The following is a 21602-nucleotide window of genomic DNA, read 5'->3' on the forward strand; positions in this document are numbered from 1 at the left end:
AGGCATTATTCAAATTAAACTGTGAATTCCCATTAATGATTACTATATGTTTCCTTATAACATACACATTATATCTCATGGCTAAATGTTTTGGAGGAAGGAATAGCATTCGCTGTTCATAAAATATTGACTTGAGGAGAAAAAATTAAAATAGATTCATTAAGGCCCTCCATATATCATTTAGATCTATCAAGGTCCTTAAAACATTACCAATGATCAAAACTGTGATTTGCTGTGTGCTTTTTTCCAGTAGCTAAAATTGCAATGAAGTAGAGTCCTTAATATAAAATAAAGTAAGGATAATTATAAATTAACATACACAAAATTCATACACTCACACTCATGCATATATAAACTATAAATGCCTAAAATAGTGCAGGTGCCCAGACTTTATCAAAAAAGCTTATGTATTGGGAAAATTTATTGAAAAATATACAATAGTGAAGGGTATGACCATAAGTAGGACATCTATATAACTCATTATAAGACACAGAAAATATAAAGGAAGAAATGGCAAAAAGAAATTCAGGATGAGAGGATAGGGTGAGGTGCTGAAATACTTCTGGACATGACATATGCTATGTGCTAATGAAGTTACTGAAACTACTTATGTGCACAAGACCTGCACAATATTGGCTCATTATCATTTTATTATGGATATTGAAGAGGCCTTACAATGCATCCTTTTCTGAGAGAATATTTATCAATTAGTGGGAGGGGAGTGACCATATTATAATGGTGATCACTGATATGCTCCCCTGGTGATCACTGATATGCTCCCCTTGCACAAGCAATTTGGACAAGAAACTCTAATTTAACTCAGTGTATCCCATACAAAAATGACTTCAAAGTAAGGGAGGACTAGTTAGGAAAAAAAATTCAGCTAGAGAAGGAAGTGAATGTTGAAAGAAAATGATAGGAATGCTGAAAATGACTAAAATGCTTTGCATACGTATGTGGATAAAGGCATGTCAAGACAGGGAAATGGAGTTTAATATCCTGAACCTATATAGTAGAAGAAAAAGCCAGTTCCTTCAAGTCTCCCATAAATTCTTGACTGATCTCTACAACTTCACATTAGTAGACACAGAGATAAACATACATTCTAGGTCTTTCACGCATGCTAAAATAATAAATGTAAAATATAAAAAATAAATGGCAGACATTGGTGACAAAAAGTGAAATTTTTGTCTAAGTTTAAGAAGATGTGTGTGTGTATACCAAAACATTAAATAATTCTTCACTATATAAAATATTGTAGAGTTGCTAGAAGTAAAGTTTAATGCAATTAAATAACAGTTAACAGAGGAAATATAAGGGAAAGATTCACTTTTATCATTATATATTTATACATTTGTGCATTTATTTAGTTGTAAGAATATAGAAATATTTTATTGCTTTGTTCTCCCTCTCTTCAGGAGATGTACATGGGAATATGATATATTTACATTCAAAATGAAAAGTTCAAGGCACAAAAGCTAATAGATTTACACACTATGAGAAAATTGACAAATTAGTGAATTACATGTTGCCTGAAATATTTTCTTTGTAAATAAACTAGAAAATATGTTGAAACTTTAACATTTTTATACTGAATCTATGACCACAATTTTATTTAGGATACAAGTAAATTAATAAGATTGGTAGCACTAAATTGATAATCATTTTGTATAAAATAAACATATTTGTTGATACATCTGATACTCATATAAAATGTAATTACATATTCACATTATGTCCCTTAATGACTCCTTGTTTATCTGACCAATATATAACATATGGTCATTATGTAGCATAGTATCATAGTTAAATAATGCATAATGAAAATGCTAAAATGTAAAAATTGGCAATGTTAGCGAAGTTAGGTCAATTGGAACATGATGTTCCTATAGGTACAGTATATGACACAAATATTTATGACTAAAAATATAATATAATATTATTATGGAAATAAAAAGTTGTTACATAATTTTTTATTGTCATTCAGCAAGTTTTTTCTTAAAATATCGAGAGAACAAAGGAAACTCTAATAAATTAAGAATTTTGATCAGTATCTTACTCTTTTAATGTCCTTCATGTTTTGATAGCCTTAAATAATTTAGATAGAATAATTTTTCAGTTCTTTCATAAAAGACAGAAAGTCTCAATTAAAAAGGAAATAAATTTAACAGCTCAATGAGACTCTGACAAACAAAAACGACAGAAGTCATAAAATAATGAAGTTTTTATTTGCTTTGGAAACTAAAGTGTCTTATCAGTTAATACTGTGCTATAAAAGCCTATGATTGAAGAATAAAAATTTTATCACTTATCTCACCTCCTTTAAAAATAAGAGCTAACATACTCTAAATGTTAACATGTAGAATAAATCTTTGTACTTTCTGTTATTAAATATAACATGAAATGCACTTTTATTTCCAAAGTGTAGAACAATCTATAAAACTTCTGAATAAGAAACCAATAAAACTGTAAATACCAAAGAAAGCATAGGCCTGTTCAAAAGGGAAAATTGTAATAAAGATAATATATAATTCTTAATGGTGTGTTGCTAAAAATTAAGGAAATAGAAGCAGCATACAAATTAATTATGATGGGCCCAGGCTGATTCATTAATGATGACACATATATCACATTTTTACATTTTTTATTTTTTTCTGTTTATATATATATATATATATACATAATTGAAAAAATTTCTGCCTCCTCCCTGCCTCACATTTCCCTTCCCCTCCCCCCACACCTCTTCCCCTCTCTCTCCAGTCCAAAGAGCAGTCAGGGATCCCTGCCCTGTGGGAAGTCCAAGGTCCTCCCCTCTCCATCCAGGTCTAGGAAGGTGAGCATCCAAACAGGCTAGGCTCCCACAAAGCCAGGACATGCAGTAGGATCAAAACCCAGTGCCATTGTCCTTGGCTTCTCATCAGCCCTCATTGTCCGCCATATTCAGAGAGTCCGGTTTTATTCCGTGCTTTTTCAGTCCCAGTCCAGCTGGCCTTGGTGAGAGAACATGAGCAAGGAAGTCAGGACTGCACAGGTGCACCCACCCACTGAGACATTTTTACATTTTGATGTGCAAAAAAAAAAATGCTATCGCATAGTAAAGACAAACATGGCTCATTCCTATTTATGATTAAACCTCATTTCTTAAGGATTTGGCTTTGTCTTACCTATAAGCTTAACTACAAATGGTTCTGTACTGCCTGTTCAGGAAACAACAATCATGTCTTTGTTTCAGAAGGGTGTTATGGACATGTTGTTGCGACCACCTGCTGTTGGGCAATAATCTTACAATTATGTCCTAGTTTCAAAACGTTGAATTTACCATCTTGCAACTTTATCTTTATTTCAAAAGGCTGTATTAACTAATTTATTGTGACTACCTGTTATAACTACCTGGTTATGTTCTGCTTCTGTAACCCTACCTATTTTGCCTTCCAAATCCCCCATTTGTAATGTTGCTACTCCTGAGATATAAAATCCTTGTTTTCCTCATGTCCAATGCTGACCTCTAGTATCCACCTCAGAGGGAGGCAGCCTGTGTACAGGAATAAAAATCTTATTTTAATTAATTTGGGTTGGTAGTCTTTCTCCTTCCATCCTTTCATCTATAAAGTATAAATAATTGAAAAATGTATAGATTGTAGTACTATTTATACATACTGTAGTAACAAGGTATTGTATAGAAAAAATTATATAAGCCCCAACACCATTTGTATAAATCTAAAATGATTCTAAGATATAATTTATTTAATCACATTGCATGATTTTATCCTTGCATCAACTCTAGTAGTGCTACTGGCTTTTACACCGGTCAGTTTTACTGCATATTTCTATTACTGAAGGGCACAGGTACTCTAGAAATTGCATCATTCAATGCCAATGAACAATTGAATATTTATGGAGTGTAGTTGTTGCAGAGTACAAAAAATTATACACCTTAAGTTACTGTAAATGTATAGCTCAATAAAACCAATAAAAATATATCAAATGGTTCTGCATTTCTAAGAGCAAGTTTTCATTACAATGTGCGTCAGTGTTTTCAGTTATAAAATAAGGACCTCTCATAGAACTATGGTTTGAAGTTATATAAAAATAGATAGCTAATTATTAAATTTATGACTCTGGAGAAGCATATGTGTGAAATCTTGAATGAGTAGCATGCTAGTATTATCATGAATTTTGTGCAATGAAACTATGAATACAGATATTTGATGTTATCTATTTTAACTTATGTTAAAGCATACACTGAAAATGACATCAGCAATTGTGTTTGGTAATCAGAATAAATAAATGTAGTTTCTTTATTGCTTAAAAATTACTTACTCAAACCACAGCTATCTAAGATATTAGAATGGACAGTTATATAAATTTTGTACCAGATGAAGTAAATAAAATTAGAATAAAATGCTAAAGAAAAGATGAAAATTAAGTGACAATGGGGAAAATAAAGAATTTAAATGATAACATATATTTTAATATTAAATATCTTATAGTCTTTTGTTTTTATTCTTAATTTGAATAAAATAAAATGACTTGGAATTTAGAATTGGTTACTACATCTTAATCTATCACAATATGAGTTTGCCTAGTAGTTTCACCTTAAATTTTTAATAGATTCATTCATATTTTCTTTCTATACACTGATGTTATCTTACAAAAAGCTCAATTAAATTATGCTTATTTCATTCCAATGTAGCTGAATTTTGTTTATTTATATATTTATTCATTATCTATTATTTTGTGAGTACTGCATAACTCTCTGAGATAGAGCTGTGTTGAATATGTGTCAGAAAGGAAAATCATTATTGTGTAATCCATCTAAATAAGAAAGCTAACTAAGTTCACTGTGGGTTTCATAAATATCTTTTAATAATTTCAGAAAATTTTTATTTTATTTTTCCAAAACTTATTATTTATTCCATGAAGATGTTTTAGATTTTATGTGCTTTTTATCTGTCTTTATTTATAATCATTTCACTACATTCTCTGGTTTAATCATCTGTAAGGCACTATTTCACAGCAGTCATCCAGGTGTTTTTCTCTTAGAATATTTAATTTTCTTTGCCACCATTGTCCCTGAACCTTAGGTCCAGGGTATGTGTTGTAAGTTAATCAACTGGGGAATGTCACTACATTGTCAGGTTTTTTTTTATATATATATTTTAATTGAATCTTTCTATAACAGTTTCCATCTGTTGTAAAAAGAAGCTTATTTGATGAAAAATGAAAGCTACACATATCTCTTGGTATAGAAATAAGTGTTTAAAACAAAATAAGAAATTATATTGATTCTGTAAAGTTACAGTAACAGGTTCTCCTCTGGGATCAATTGTCTTCCTAAACATTAGTTTTGATAGGTTGTCAGGATGAGGTAATAGCTCCCCTACTATTGAATGAGCCTTAAGTACAATTAGTTAAGTGCCAGTTACTAGTAAGATAATAGTCTCCCTTATTGCACCCCTGAAAGCACAAATATTTAATAAGGTAGAAAAGATGAGATACAAGTTTACCACAGGTTGTGAAGAGTTATATCATTGCATATATATATGTAGGGACATAGCCCCACCCATTGGGGGCGTGTTCGCCTCGGGCTAATGTTTACGGATAAATCTGCCGGGCGTGAGCCCAGCAGCCACTTTTCTTTTGCTCCGTTTCCCCAGTGCTCCTCGGGAACCTGTGGTCCTGTAAGTCTATTTCCTTATTAAAGCTGTATATATCTATATAATCTGTCTACATTCATTTGCGCCACCACATTTGGCGCCCAACGTGGGGCTATTTTGCCCCCCGACCAGGCACGGGGGGGCACAAGCTCCACCTTTCCCGGCTAGTTACCTGAGCTCAGGAAGGCGATTTACAGTGCGCTCCCTGCTCGCTTTCCCTTCCCCCACTCCAGGCCACTACAGTCGCAGAGCAGCGACCCCCCACAGAGCAGTTAATAGCTCCCTGCTTCTTCCAAACCCTCACTGCCTGATTTAAGGGAAGCACCTGTGGTTTTGAAGCAAAAGCCGCCAACCCCTTCCCTTAACAGGCAGTACAATAATTTTGTTTTGAGTTAATTGTTTCAGACCAGCTCTGGCTTAGACCACGTGGACTCAGGTGCATTTCTTTAGCCACCACTGGCAGGAAAACTTCATTACAGGTATATAATTTTCTTTTATAAATAAAAAAATGTCTAAAAACATTACCATTCAAGACTTTAACAGCCTTTTCAGTTGTACAGTATAGGAGATTTTACAAGAAGTGTCTGTCAGCCCACAGATATGGATCTTTCTGGGATTCGTAGTTTTCCTTGGTACTGTATGGTTTGATAATAAAAATATGATAAAGTCTTTACGAGACAAGGTTGAACGCTTAAAAACAATTAAAAATGACAACAATCTTCTCAAAAATCAGTTTGAAGTTCTCCAGGCAGAGAACAGATCTTTGTTTAACACAACTCGACAAACTAAAAAAAATTTAAAAGAGGTACAGGCTGATGTTAAGGAGAAATTCATTACTATGGAAGAGGGAACAGCTGATTTGGATCGTAAGCTTCAGTCCCTTTCAGTAGGAAATGAAACATTAACGGCTGATATTAAGAAAAAATTCATTACTATGGAAGAAGGAACAGCTGATTTGGATCGTAAGCTTCAGTCCCTTTCAGTAGAAACTGAAACATTAACTGAGAGAATCAAAACTGCTGAATGTGACAATCGGATTTTGTCTAAAGCTTATGACAGATTGACAAAAAGATTATCTATACAAGAAGACACGGTATATGCTATAAATATTATGTCCAAAGATGAGACGTTATCGCTAATGGACAAACTTCATACTTTAAAATCCTCAATAAAGGCTTTAGAACATAATTCTAAACAGGAGATTCAGACATTAAAGAAGGCAATGGTAAATAAAATTAAAAAGATTGAGAAATTTCTAAATTCTGAGGAAAAAGAGCAAGAGGTAAAAAGGCAAATTTCAACTAAATCTGTGGGTAAATCCCTCCGGGACAATTCCCACAAAGCTCTACCTACATAAGAAGGGGGTAACTGGTTTTTTGGGATGATTGGTATTTGTGAATTACTGTTTATAGAAAATTGTACTGGTACTGTTTCTTGTATATTGATATGATAAATATTGAATGTGAGTGTTCCTACCTCTATTTTTGTATGAGTATGCTTATAACTTTGTCTATATTATATTGATACATCTACCATATTACATTGTACATTTCTACCTCTGATACTATGACATTGTTTACAGTTGAAGATCATTGTCTTCATATATTGCACAGTTGTTTATTCTTTTAGTCTTCAAAGTTAGATAGGTATTAAAAATTATATGTTTGTCATATTTATTTTTAAGTTAATCAGGTCTTTTAGTTACATAGAGGTCATATTTAATATAGATAGTATGATCTTCAGCCTCTTCGAAGAGCTGTAGAAAATGGCCTTTAATCTAACCTAAAATTTCTGTGCCAAAGAGACACAATTACTCCTGGCAACACCACTCTACTCCCGAGAGAACGTTGAGCACCAAAGACACTCCACTGGGAGCTTGTCTTCTTGGCAGAACTGGCCTTTGGGTTAAGAAAAGCCCATACCTCAACTTCTGACAAAGATACAGAATATCCCTAAGTGGATAAAACAGGATTGTCTTATCTTGCCAAGACAGGGTAGGATAGTCCTAAGAAAGTTCCTTGCCTTTAATAATGGTATGCCAGTTATGTTAGGCCTTAGCCAAAGTTGGTTGACTCAACATTGCATACGAGACTTTGAATGATTGCCCAGGTAGTCAGTTGTCTCTGTCAATTGTTGCACATTTTGGATATCTCTCGATTGTTAAGTAATATTTATTCCCTTCTCAGATCTTTGACGGAGTTAAAGATTATATAATTGTAGTTACTCTCTATGTTATTTAGACTCCTTGAGATAAAATGTTTAGCAAAAGTTTTGTTCTCAATATTGTTTGTTATATTTATTATTTGTTATTATTGTATATAGTTATATTTGGTTTGGTTCTATCTTATTTAGACAAAAGGGGGAGATGTAGGGACATAGCCCCACCCATTGGGGGCATGTTCGCCTCGGGCTAATGTTTACGGATAAATCTGCCGGGCGTGAGCCCAGCAGCCCCTTTTCTTTTGCTCCGCTTCCCCAGTGCTCCGCGGGAACCTGTGGTCCTGTAAGTCTATTTCCTTATTAAAGCTGTATATATCTATATAATCTGTCTACATTCATTTGCGCCACCACATATATATATATATTTTTTTTTTTCTAAAAACATAAATATAACCTTCTCAGTCTGAATAAAGTTGTCTAAATGTATATGATCTCATTACATTTGAGTGCTTGATTTTGGAATACATGTAAATATGTATCTTAGTTACTTTTATATTCTTGTGATCAAACACCATGTCCAAGGCAACTTGCAGAAGGAATAATTTTGGGGCTTAGAGTTACAAAGGAATAGGATTGAATGACTATCATGGCAAAGATATTTTTGGAAAATTAAGAGTCAGAAAGCTAAGCTCTCAATTAGGAAGACAATATGGAGAAACTGAGGAAAAAGGAGAAAATTTTAGAAAAAAAATACCTAAAAAGTATGAAGGAAGAGTATATAGCAAACAGCAAACATTTCATTTCATAATTGAAGGAGTAATTTTTAATATCCCCATCTATAATGATCTGTTATGTAGTTCCCTAGAGGAATACTAACATAAATAGAATGAGATGTGAATGTGTTCATAAACTATAAAATATTTTTACTGACTGTTCTTAGTAATTTTGTGTCTTATGTACAGGTCTCATTGTATATTTAAAATGGGAATATATTTGTGTCAGTGTGACACCTGCATCCACATGTTTAAATATTTCTCAGAGCCCCAGATTTTTAAAAATACCCCCAACAAAATCTATTTTCATTTTAAGGCTATTTTGCATAGTATACTTGATTTTAAAAGATGCAGATTTCCCCTCCATGAGAAAATAGCTAACATTAATTATGTATTTTAAATTTCATTGATCTTTTGTAAAATCTTTGGTACTTGCATTTTGTAATTATGGTTCAAAAGAATAGCAGCAATTAATTATCTTCAGAAATTTTATCATCTATTTATTATTACTATATAAAGTGAATTTTAAATGACTAGGTAGAGATTTCTTTCATATTTAAACTATGACATATCTTAATTCCCATTAGAATGTCAATTCTCTGAGAAATAGTGTTTGAAGAAACCTCTGTATTAAAACATAAGTAATGACAATACTGTTTTATTCCTGTTATTTTTAAATTGTCTCCACAGGATTTTCAAGTTAGAAAATTAAACTGATGATTATCAATCAGAAATCTCCAAAGTTCTTTCATGTTTTCTTATTGAGCTATAGATTTACTGTGATCAAAATAATAAATATTGTGCATTTATTGAATATTATATGAATATATAAATATAGATATTTATAGATGTTTCTGAGGCACAGTCCATCACTGTTTCTGTCTCCAACTCACAGTCATTGTCCTATTTAAACCTCTTATGTTCTGGAATTATAAGTGTGAGATATTACAGCTACTTCAACAAGGCCCAACTATCTATTCCTTTCCAAGTACTGCTCTCTGAGGATTAATCATTCAAATACATGAAGCTATGGGGTTTATGCATATCCCAGCTACCACACTTCCCATTGCTATATATTAAATATTAAAGACCACTTAACCTTTACAGTTCTTGTATTTGGTCATATGCCCTGTATTTTTCTTTAATTATAATTGTGTCATTTTCTATAAATTGAGTTAATTCATACAAATCAAATAGTTTTCTTTTTTTTTTTTTTTTTTTTTGGTTTTTCGAGACAGGGTTTCTCTGTAGCTTTGGTGCCCATCCCGGAACTAGCTCTTGTAGACCAGGCTGGCCTCGAACTCCCAGAGATCCGCCTGCCTCTGCCTCCCGAGTGCTGGGATTAAATCAAATAGTTTTCATTGCATACTTACTTAAATATATCATAGAACAATACATCATTTATACAAGTTTTGAGCAATATTTAAAATGCCAAGGTTATCCATAAATGTTCTTTATGTAAATGGTATATAATAAGACTTTTTACCTCTCTATGAAGTTTTAAAATTGCAATGTTTGAAGACTGTGGTAAATTAATATTTCCATAAAGCCCTCTACAGATCTGGATTTCAATATGTTTCAAGTTGAATGCTTCATAATATGTTATGATTTTAGTTTCCATTTCATTTCTTTTAGCTTCAAGTACAAGCATGAATTTTGAAAATCTCCATCCATATCCCTGGGAATTGAATGACACAGAAAAAGGCAATCAATATGTACACCCCTCAGGGAGCCCTGAGCCAGTTGAATCACTAAACATCTTTCAAATATTTGAACTTTTATGGATGCACATGAGTGCACAATGATATTAGCCATAAATTCCAAGCCTCACTAAAATATTATGTAACATGAGCCATTTACTCAAGACAAGCCTATAATAGAACAAAGTATAGTTGAAACCTGGCATCTGTCTGTTAAAGTTTAATGAGCAGAGAGTTGGCTTAGATATTTTAACCACTCTTTTTTAAATACTTACTTTTGAAGGTTTATTGCTTTGTTAATATGCTACCTATGTAATTTGTTTTTTTAACCAGAATCATCTGAATAATTTGACTTCCTCTGATAATTGAACATGTGCCATAATATCTTTAAAATAAATAATACAATATTTTAATTATCCAATACTGCTCTTTACATGTGTATATACGTTCTTAAACAAAATTGAATGAAGAGTTTAGAGATGTTCTCAATTAATAAAAATGCAAGGAAAAAAGAATATATTTTATATTTCTAATTTGATGAATTCTTTAAATGAATATAAAACAAATTTTGCTTCAAAAATATAATTATTACTGCTCTATCAACATCAAAAGACACATTGAACCTCTTAAATGCTCATAATTTTGTACGTGTAACTGTGATGCATCTTGTAGATTAAAAATAAGTTGGTTTCCCAGGTGTACAAGGGGATTTCTCCAGCTAGGTCCGTGGGCAGCAGAGGAGAGGGTGCCTGAACTGACCTTCTCCCATAGCCACAGTGATAAATATCTTGCATATAACCATAGAACCTTCATCTGGCGATGGATGGAGATAAAGACAGAGACCCACATTAGAGCACTGGACTGAGCTCCCAAGGCCCAGATGAAGATCAGAAGGAGGGAGAACATGAGCAAGGAAGTCAGGACCGCGAGGGGTGCGTCCACCCATGTAGATGGTGAGACTGATCTAATGGGAGCTCACCAAGGCCAGCTGGACTGGGTCTGAACGAGCATGTGATCAAACCGGACTCTCTGAATGTGGCTGACAATGAGGGTGGACTGAGAAGCCAATGATAATGACGCAGGATTTTGATTCTACTACATGTAATGACTTTTTGGGAGCCTAGTCTGTTTAGATGCACACCTTTCCTAGACCTCATTGGAGGTAGGGGAGCTTGGACTTCCCACAGTGCAGGGCAGCTTGACTTCTATTAGGACTGGAGAGCGAAGGGGAGGGGGGAGAGTGAGAGGGAAATGGGAGGATGGGAGAAGGTGGAAATTTTATTAAATAAATAAATAAAATAGAAAAAATAAGTTGGTTTCAGTGTTTTCTTTAGAAAACCGGTTTACTTCTGGAGGAGTACACAAAAATTATTGGCTACAGAATAATGTACTTAATATTATCCTCATAATTTACCAAATGCTAAGGAAATAATACTGTAGAGATGAATTTGGGAAAATCATTAAAATGTGATAGCAAAAATATAAGAGCATATATTTTATTCTGAAATTGACTAGAATTGTCTTAGAATAATGTACAGGATTGTGATGCAGGTTAGGAAGGTCGAATAAATCAAATTAAATACATGTAAGGGAAAGAAATTCTTTAATATATAAAAGACAAAATAGGTGGGAGCTTGAATTTTTATCTAATGGAATTAGAGAATTTTTTTTCATTAAGAAGGTGAAGTACTACACATAGTTATGCTTAGGCATTTCAGGGAGACTAATAGTCTGTTTCCAAAACTATCATCAAATAAAAGTTGAAGCCTTAATTTGCTCTTGTGGGATTTATAAAGATAGGTATTTGGAAATGTTAATTGAGGCAGAAAATCTCTATCCCTTTCTTGGTCTCTTTCTCCAAATACATATCCATATGTATGTGTCTTCTCAGAGATTCTGTCTCTGTCTCTCTCTCTCTCTCCCCCACACACAAATACACCCGATATAATTTTTTTCTCCATGAACTAAAGTAATATTCATATTCATTAATTACATTAATTCTAAACCATTTAGTTTTGAATAAATTTTGAATTAAAGATCATTCATCAGTATATATTTCAGAAATTTTTTACTCTACTCCAACAGTGTCTTATTTTAAATCAACAATATAGAAATAAGTATACATCTAGGTCCGGTACTTTATGTCAGTGGACACTTTGAATGAATCATTGTAATCTTACTAAAAAGAAATCATTCAAGATGCAGAGAAATTCAAACTACTTGAAATAAATAAGTAAAAGTCAAATTTAATTACTTAAACAGCTAACTAAAGCTTGCTTTTCTAAAATGAGTTTTAAGATTTTTTTGTGTTTAAATTTTTAATGTTAAAATAATTTTTCCAATAATTAGAATTTTATAGAAAATATATTGCCTGTCATAATGTGCTCAATAATTCACTTATTTTGAAATTTAGTTTCATGCCATTGGGAATTTTAGCTTCATTATGAATGATATAGCTCTAAATAATGAAAATATGGGTGTCAAGGATTATTTTTCTGTTCTTGACAGTACTTCACAGTTTATTTAATTTACAACTTACTAAAAATAATTTAGAGGAATGTAAATATTTTATATTTAACATTCTAATGGATCAATATAGTTAGGTTTTAGTACCTTCTCTAGCTGGTTTTGCTATAATAGGTAACTTCCTGTCTGAATTTTTAAATATCAAGGTTTTTTTTCTTTCATAGGTCTTTATTTTCCATACCCATATAAATAGAAAATTTCATTACAGTTTTCAGTGTCAAAACTAAAATTAAAGTGACCATTTTTCAATAACAGGTAAATATATACTAATAAAAATATTATAACCAAACAGAAAAAAAAACCAGAAAATTGTCTGAAAAACAATGTTTTAAGCATTCATGTTTGACAGTACAAATATGGTTCAGACAAGTGTGGATAACCATACATTTCCTTAGCTTACAACTTATATTTTATTCTCTCTCCCTCTGTCTCTCTCATTGTCTTTGTCTTGAGAACTCTAAGGACATAATATATATTCAGCATGTGCTCTGTCCCTGAGCAATACTTCCACTCACACAGGAAATTTTAAAAATCTAGGCCAAGTAACAAAATTGAAGATCATTATTGAGAATATTTTCTAGTGTTCCCATTGAATATTATATTTATTTCTCAGCAGGAAATAATGACTGCCTACAAGATCAAGTAATAACTTTTCTCTAGAGTATTTTGCAAAAAGAGCTACATTCTAGCCCAAATCTAGATACTTTCTCCAGCTCTTCCAGCAATATAACAGCATGAGAAGCAGATTCGTATAGTAGATATGCTTACAGATTTGCCATCATAAATACCAGAGTTTAACCCTAAACAGATAACTTACTAGATTTTTTAAACAAATTATATATAGTCTCTAAAATTTATTTGCTCAGCAGGAAATTAGAAAAATAATAGCAACCATTTCCTCAGGTTAGTTTTGTGAGGAATTTTAGTAATATTCATATAATGCTTTGTTCTATAGCAATTACTCTTAAATGAATACTACTTATAGTAAAAGTAGAAATGATAATATTAGTAACAAAATATAATAACTCTAAAACTGTAAGAAAATTAATTACTTACAATTTTGAATTTCTTTGCTTCTTTCATTTTTGAATGTATAGTTTTTGTATGACAAGGTTTATAATCCTAAGGGGGAATATTAAAGCAATATACTTGCATCATAATTTTCATGGATAAAATTCTGTTTGAATATAAACATTTTATTAAAATGCCATCAGAATATAATTATTTTCCTTATGTTATGATTGCCTGGTTGCATTTCCAAATTGGTTTATTTTATCTGTTTATTCAAAATTTTCCCTAACCCATAAAATTCCATGTTTTTGAGCTAAGGGTAAGATTGACTTTTTTAAATTAATTAATTAATTTATTTATTTATTAAAGATTTCTGCCTCCTCCCCGCCACCTTCTCCCATTTCCCTCCCCCTCCCCCAATCAAGTCCCTCTCCCTCGTCAGCCCTAAGAGCAATCAGGGTTCCCTGCCCTGTGGGAAGTCCAAGGACCACGCACCTCAATCCATTTTTAACAGTTTCCAAAAAAAAAAAAAAACCTTAACAAATTTAAAACTCATGAAAGTGCACTGCTAGAAATACGATTGTCAGTAGGAAATTGTTTTATTCAGATATTTCTTCACTATGTGATTCTATAGACAAGCTTGAAGTATCTGTTAAAGTAGAGTTTAAATAGGCAGTACATAAGATATGAAAATGAAGTACACTTCCTCATAAGCTATTTGATGTCTCTTGCATTGATTTGAGGTCAGTAATGGGCATTATTTTCAAAGATACTGGTCGAAAAGTTTATTAAGTTTAATTCCAAAGAATAAAAGTTCAGAATGGATTGGTTCAGTATCAGATTACAGAAAGCTTATGGAAGTCTTCTATTATCTCTCTAATTACAGGAATGGTGGTTTTTCTAATATTAAATATAACGATAGATAACATCAACATTGAGGACAAAGTATTCAGAAATTGTCACTTTACATCAGTTTTGCTGACCAGTTAGTGGTCAAAAGGTTATAAGGAAAATAAGAATCATTCTAAGATGCCCCAAGTCACAAACAATTTCCAAATTTAAAAAATAAATAAAAGAGAGGAAAACACTCTTTAAAAACAGTATAATTGATGAATGGCCTAATATTTAATAGAACTAACTCTCTTGTAGAAGACTCATGTTTGATTGTCAGATTTCTCACAACTGACTAAAAATGCGGTTTCAGGAGATCTGATGCTCTTATCTGGCATTTATACGCACCAGGCATACATATGGTATAAGGACATATAAGACTGTAAAACAATCTTACACGTAAAATAAAAATAGTATAATTTTGGAAACTATTTGCATATAAGAATGGAAGCTAAGAATCAAAGTCATTACATTTATTATAATTTCCATTCACAGATATTCAGAATTTTAAAAGTTGTATATTTATTTCATTAAGGTATTCAATTATTTCTACTTCAACAATATAAGTTAAACAAGACTATTTTATAATATAAATCTTTCTGAGCTTTAACAGCATAATTTGTCAGGAGTCTAAAATAAAGCAAGTAAGTCAAACATAAAATTCAATTCTGAGACCAATTGGATGATGATAAAATCTGATCTCACACATTCTGTATGTCTAAGTTATCTTACAGACAGTGATCATCTTTCTTTGGTTTTAAGTTGATGAGTTAATTAGGACTAGCATAGAGACCAAATCTATGACTTATAGATGGAGACATAAATATGCCCCTTCTAAATTTGCTTTAATGAGTAGATTTGTGATATGTTTAGGACAGTTAAAGGTTTTGATAAGCTTCACTAAAGTCACTACTATCTGCTTTGCCATTGCTAGAGTGCTCAGCATTTATATGAGGCCACCACAGAGTGTGAAATCTTTCATATAAACCTGAAAACCTGTTGCTGGAAGATAGATAATTTGTTGTTTTTCACAGTACTTATTAATTTACTTGGCATCTCTTGTCTTTGGTGTCAATAGGTTCAAAAATCTGACTTCATAGAGCACATAAATTCATCTTCATTTATAGCTTCAGAGTTTCCCCAAAACTCTGAGGAGTTATTGAAATATCTTAGTTGGTATCATTCTGCCATTTTTACTTAAAAGCCTTTAGGTAACACAGAATTTCATGAGCAATGTTTATATAAAATTTATGGCAGAGTTAAGATTCTAATATAGAAAAGATAACAATGTAGTATATAATAACATTTATCACTGTCACCTTAAATGCTGTCATTAACATACTGTAATATTTGAAACAAATGATATCCAGTTGAAAAAGAGAAAAATGCAAATATCTGGCATCATCTTGTACCACCCACTTACAAACCTAGTGATATTTGTCATAAAGAGTTCTAGGAATAAGTGAGTTTTCTTATTCATCTCATACTCTCAAATCATAAACAATGAAAATATAAAGGAACTAAGTAGCAAAGATCTCACAATTTTTCACATAGTTTATAAATTTTGAAAAGAAGCAAACTCTAACTGGCAATAAAACATTGGTGGTACTAAAGATTAAATTTATAACTTTGTGAATTCTAAGCCAGGTATCTCCTAGCAGTTCAAAGTTAAATATTAGGAAGTCACTCTCTAGAAAATTACTATAACATTAATAAAATAGTGTTCTAATGAACACACTAAAAACATCATTCATTTAGATTTAAGTAGCATTGTTTAAAATGATAGTTTAACTGAGAGAAAACATAAACTTGTAACTTTTTATGTGTTCCAGTTTCTTTTCTGTGCTTTACAGAAGACAGGTTGTAACTGTGCCCATTGTAGCCTTTCATTCATGGCAAATTCCACAGTCAGCAACATCCTGGCTACAATTTAATAACTCCTCACTTGACTAGACAATATTTCTTTCAACTCCCAGTCCATCTCTTAATCTAAAACTTGTTTATGTTCTCCAAATGTTGCTCAAAAATCAACATATTTCACTCTCACATTTTGCTTCAAAACTAATCTAATTCGACTTTCCTATCAAATTGAGTATGCTCCCATATCGGACCTCTGTTGTTGGCTTGTGCTATAAGAACTTAATGCCATTCTATTACTGAAGAATAATTTATTTCAGGTCTCTGTATGCCAATCAAAGAAATAAATAGTGCAACAATTTCTATATAAGAAACAACTCTGAAATATACTGACTTAAAATAACTATAGTTAATGTATTGTGTTTCTCAACATACATAATTTTGGAAATTAGAAATGAATCAATGGGACAGTTCTACTTTGAAATCAAATTTAGTTCAGCATTTCACATGATTGGAAAGAGATATAAGAATGAATGACTAAAACAACTGAAAAGTGAAAAGTAAACATACATTTTCATATAGATTCTGACCTGTTAACATTGTAGCAGCCCTTTCAGTGTGACAACCTGAGGTTTGTCATCACTTAGAGTGACCTAAAGGACCTACAAGTTTTCACTTCTTCAGATTCAGACAAAAGTACTCAATACTTTCATGTCTTGGCTTTGAAATTCTTGGCATAATATTTACTTTTTACTTTACTGTAATAAGAGGTAGCTATTTACAGTGGCCTGCTGATATTCACTACTAGGTAACAAAATAATGACAGTTTGATTATGTAGTGGAAAGTTTCTGGTAGAATGTTAAGGATGGCCTACATATTTCTAGACTCTTTAAAAAAGAAAATTGCCAAAATTAGTAGTTTGTTCTTTAAGCTATAACAATGAATATTTATTGATACATAATGATATGATGGAACAGAATGATAGACTTCACTGAATACAACTTAAGAGCTTCATTTTCCTTTATTCCCAAGGCAGAAACCACAAATATATAAGCTGCAATTGATTTTAGCAATATTTAATATAGATTACATATGTCAAACAGAAAAAATGAGATTTTATGGACATCCCCAGAAATTTTAATCCTTCATCTCATTGTTGGCAAATATAATAGTCAAGAAACATTCTTACATGAAATCTTTAACTGGCCTCATGCTTGTATTCATATATATATATGAATCTTCTGTTCAAAATTATATACTTTTAAGGCCATATATTTGGACATTATTATGCTAAAGAAAAATTAAAAATATCGATGTTCAGTACACCATTAAAAATTTATTTTCACCATGACTTTTGTTTATATAGATGATGCATGTTGAGCTATATATGGAAAACTCAAATAATTTTATGAAAAACTCATGAATAAAAAACTTCTAAATCCTTTGCAGAGTCTATATAGTTTTAGGTATTAGGAAATAACATTTAATGTCTAAGAAGTTTTAATTGTTATTGTGAAAATGAAAAATTAGCATTTTATTTATGATCCTAGAAACTTTGGTCTTAAAATCTTACGGAAATCAATTATTGACTACCTCTCTATATATTTGATAGCATGGATATTATAGTAGGAAAAGTGATTCTATATGTATTCAGTATATATATATATATATATATATATATAAGGTATTTGAGTATTTTTAAGGAATATCTACAAAAAATACTCTCCTTTGAATCAGTGAAGACATTGATAATTAATGTATAAATTAATGTGAAAATAAATATTTCATCATCAGAAAAATTAGTCATATAATTTATACAATTATGGATCATCAAATTTATTTTAAAATCTGTTTTAAAATTTTTCAGAAGCCAAAATTTTAAAAATTTTTTCTATTGATTTTTTTGAGTGGTGTAGGAGGTCCTTCTGTCTATGTGTTGCTTTCATTGGTTAATAAAGGAACTGCTTTGGGACTATAGCAGAGCTATAGTGGAACAGAGCTAGGTGGGGAAAACTAAACAGAATGCTGGAAAGAAGAGAGAGAGACACCATGTATCCTCCACCTGAGATAGACATGCTGGAATTTGCTGGTAGGCCACGACCTAGTAGTGATATACAGATCACTAGGAATGAACTAAACTAAGATGTAAGTGTTAGCAAATAAGAAATTAGAGCTAATGGGCCAAGCAGTCATTTAATTAATAGAGTTTCTGTGTGGTTATTTTGGGGCTAAGCTAGCAGGGCGGCTAAGAAGAACAAGTGGGACCCCTCCTAAAATTGAGCTATGCATTTTTCTCTGTGCCCCTCCCTTCCTCTGCCCTTGCTTTCAACCCTCTCCAATTTTCTCCATGCTCCCAATTTTCTCAAGAGATCGTGTGTTTTTCTACCTCCCATGGAGATTAGATACATGTATGTCTATTTTAGGGTACTCATTGTTTTCTGGTTTCTCTGGGATTGTGAATTGTAGGCTGGCTTTCTTTGACTTATATCTAAAAGCCACTTATGATTAAGTACATATGATATTTGTCTTTCTGGGTCTGTGTTACATCACTCACATGATGTCTTCTAGATCCATCTATTTGCCTGCAAATTTCAAGATGTCATTATTTTTTTCTTCTGTGTAGTACCCCATTGTGGAAATGTACCACTTTTTCCTTATCCATTCTTTGGACAAGGGGAATTTAGGTTGTTTATAGGTTCTGGCTATGACAAACAATGCTGCTATGTACATAGTTGAGCACATGTACTTGTGGTACAGTTGAGCATCCTTTGGGTATGTACTTAGAAGTGGTATTTCTGGGTCTTGAGAAAGGTTGTTTCCTAATTTTCTGAGAAATCACTATACTGTGATAGTGGGCTATACCAATTTCCTTCCCACCAGCAATGCAGGATTGGTTCTTTAACCTCACATTCTCTCCAGCATAAGTTGTCATCAATGTTTTTGATATTGGCCATTCTTACAGGTGTAAGATGGTATCTCGGAGTTGTTTTGCTCTGCATTTCTCTGATGACTAGGAATGTTAAACATTTTCTTAAGTGTCTTCCAGCCATTTCAGATTCTTCTGTTGAAAGTTCTCTGTTTAGGTCTGTACTCTATTTTTTATTGTGTTATGTGTTCTTTTGATGACCAATTTCTTAAGTTCTTTTATATTTTGGAGATTAGACCTCTGTCTGATGTGGGCTTTGTAAAGATCTTTTCCTATTCCGTAGGCTGCCATTTTGTCTTGTCGACCATGTCCTTTGCTTTACAGAAGCTTTTCAGTTTCAGGAGATTCTATTTAATAATTTTTTCTTTCAGTGTCTGTGCTACTGAGGTTATATTTAAAAGTGATCTCCTGTGCCAATGCATTCAGGTGTACTTCCCACTTTCTCTGCTATGAGAGTCAGTGTGGTTGGCTTTCGGTAGAGGTGTTTGATCCATTTGTACTTGAGTTTTGTGCATGATGATAGATATGGGTCTATTTTCATTGTTCTATATGTTGATATCCAGTTACAGCAGCACCATTTGTTAAATATGCTTTTTTTTTCTTTTTATATTTTTTGCTTCTTTGTCAAAAAATACTGTGTCCATAAGTGTGTAGATCAGGATTTAGGTCTTTGATTTGGTTCCATTTGTCCTCCTGTCTGTTTTCATGCCAATTTCAGGCTGTTTTCAGTACTGTAGCTATGTAACAGAATTTCAAGTCAGGGATTGTGATACCTCCAGAATTTCCTTTATTGTGCAGAATTGTTTTGGCTGTCCTGTTTTTTGCTTTTCCATATAAAGTTAAGTATTTTTCTTTCAAGGTCTGTGAAGAATATGCTGGGATTTTGATGGGGATTTCATTGAATCTGTAGATTGTTTTCATTATGATTGCCATTTTTACTATGTTAATTCTACCTACCCAAGACCATGGGAGACATTTCCATTTTCTGGTCTCCTCCTCTATTTATTTCTTAAAAGATTTAATGTTTTTGTCATATAGGTCTTTTCCTTGTTTAGTTTGAGTTACTCTGAGATATTGTATGCTATCTGTGGCTATTGTGAAGGGTGATGTCTTATGATTTCTTTCTTAACCGATTTATCATCTGTGTAAAGGAGGGCTAGTGATTTTTTTTAGTTAATCTTGTATCCTTCTACATGACTAAACATGTTTATGAGTTGTAGAAGTTCCTTGGAAGAATTTTTGGGGTCACTTATATAAACTATCATATCATCATCAAATAGTGAGTGTTTGGCTTCTTCTTTTCTGATTTGTATCCACTTGATATCCTTTTTGTTGTCTTATTGCTGTAGTTAAGACCTCAATAACTATATTGAATAGATATGGAGACAGTGGAAAACCTTGTCTTATTCCTGATTTCAGTAGGATTGCTGTGAGTTTCTCTCCATTTAGTTTGATGTTCAGAAGCCAATATTTTTAATAGTTACATTTAAATAAACCAAGTGATAAAACTACTAGAGAATTCTTTCTCTTGTAAAAATTTAGAGCAATTTTATCATGCTTTTTAAAAAATAAAAAAAAAAATGTATGAAATAATATTTTTAAAAATATTATAAGTAAAGTTATAAGGGTCTTGATAACTAAGAAATGAAAGCAAAAGAATGTCTAGCATTGACTAAGTTTGTTTCCTGAATGAGGTTATCAGTCAGAAGAATGGGAAAGGGAATCCAATCAGAATATAGTTGGCTTTAAATGTTCTCGAATTTTTGGACCACTGGTTAACTTATTCAGGCAACAAACTTAGGCAATATTAGACATTGCTTTGATTGAAGCCAAAAGAATCATTCAGAAGTGGGGAAGGAGAGATCATAGGAGCCAGAGGCATAGTGGACACCACCAGAACACAGCCCACAAAGTCAACTACCATGATTAATAGAAATTCAAAACCACAATCATGTATCCTGTATATATCTGAGCTAGGTTTTCTGCATATAAGTTATGGTTGTGGGTGTTCTTGTTGGATTCACCAGAAGTGGGAGTATCTCTAACACTTTGTTTGCTCTTGGGAGCCCTTTCTTCCTACTATATTGCCTCATCCAGCCT

The 21602-nt window shown here is 32.2% G+C and overlaps 1 protein-coding gene across 11 annotated transcripts in view; it reads left to right on the forward strand.

Moving 5' to 3' along the window:
* The window catches only part of Pcdh11x (protocadherin 11 X-linked), a 596387-nt gene that overhangs the window by 335094 nt on the left and 239691 nt on the right, over positions 1 to 21602 (forward strand). Inside the window, exons 9-10 of one of the 11 annotated variants that reach the window (XM_057760430.1) lie at positions 17235 to 17271; positions 21332 to 21350. The exons of the other annotated variants lie outside the window; for them this stretch is intronic. Of the exons in view, the coding sequence (XP_057616413.1) occupies positions 17235 to 17271; positions 21332 to 21350 (56 nt within the window). The remainder of the gene's footprint in view (positions 1 to 17234; positions 17272 to 21331; positions 21351 to 21602) is intronic. 11 annotated transcript variants of the gene reach the window in all.

The sequence above is a fragment of the Chionomys nivalis genome, chromosome X, assembly GCF_950005125.1.
Source record: "Chionomys nivalis chromosome X, mChiNiv1.1, whole genome shotgun sequence".
Taxonomy (NCBI): Eukaryota; Metazoa; Chordata; class Mammalia; order Rodentia; family Cricetidae; genus Chionomys; species Chionomys nivalis.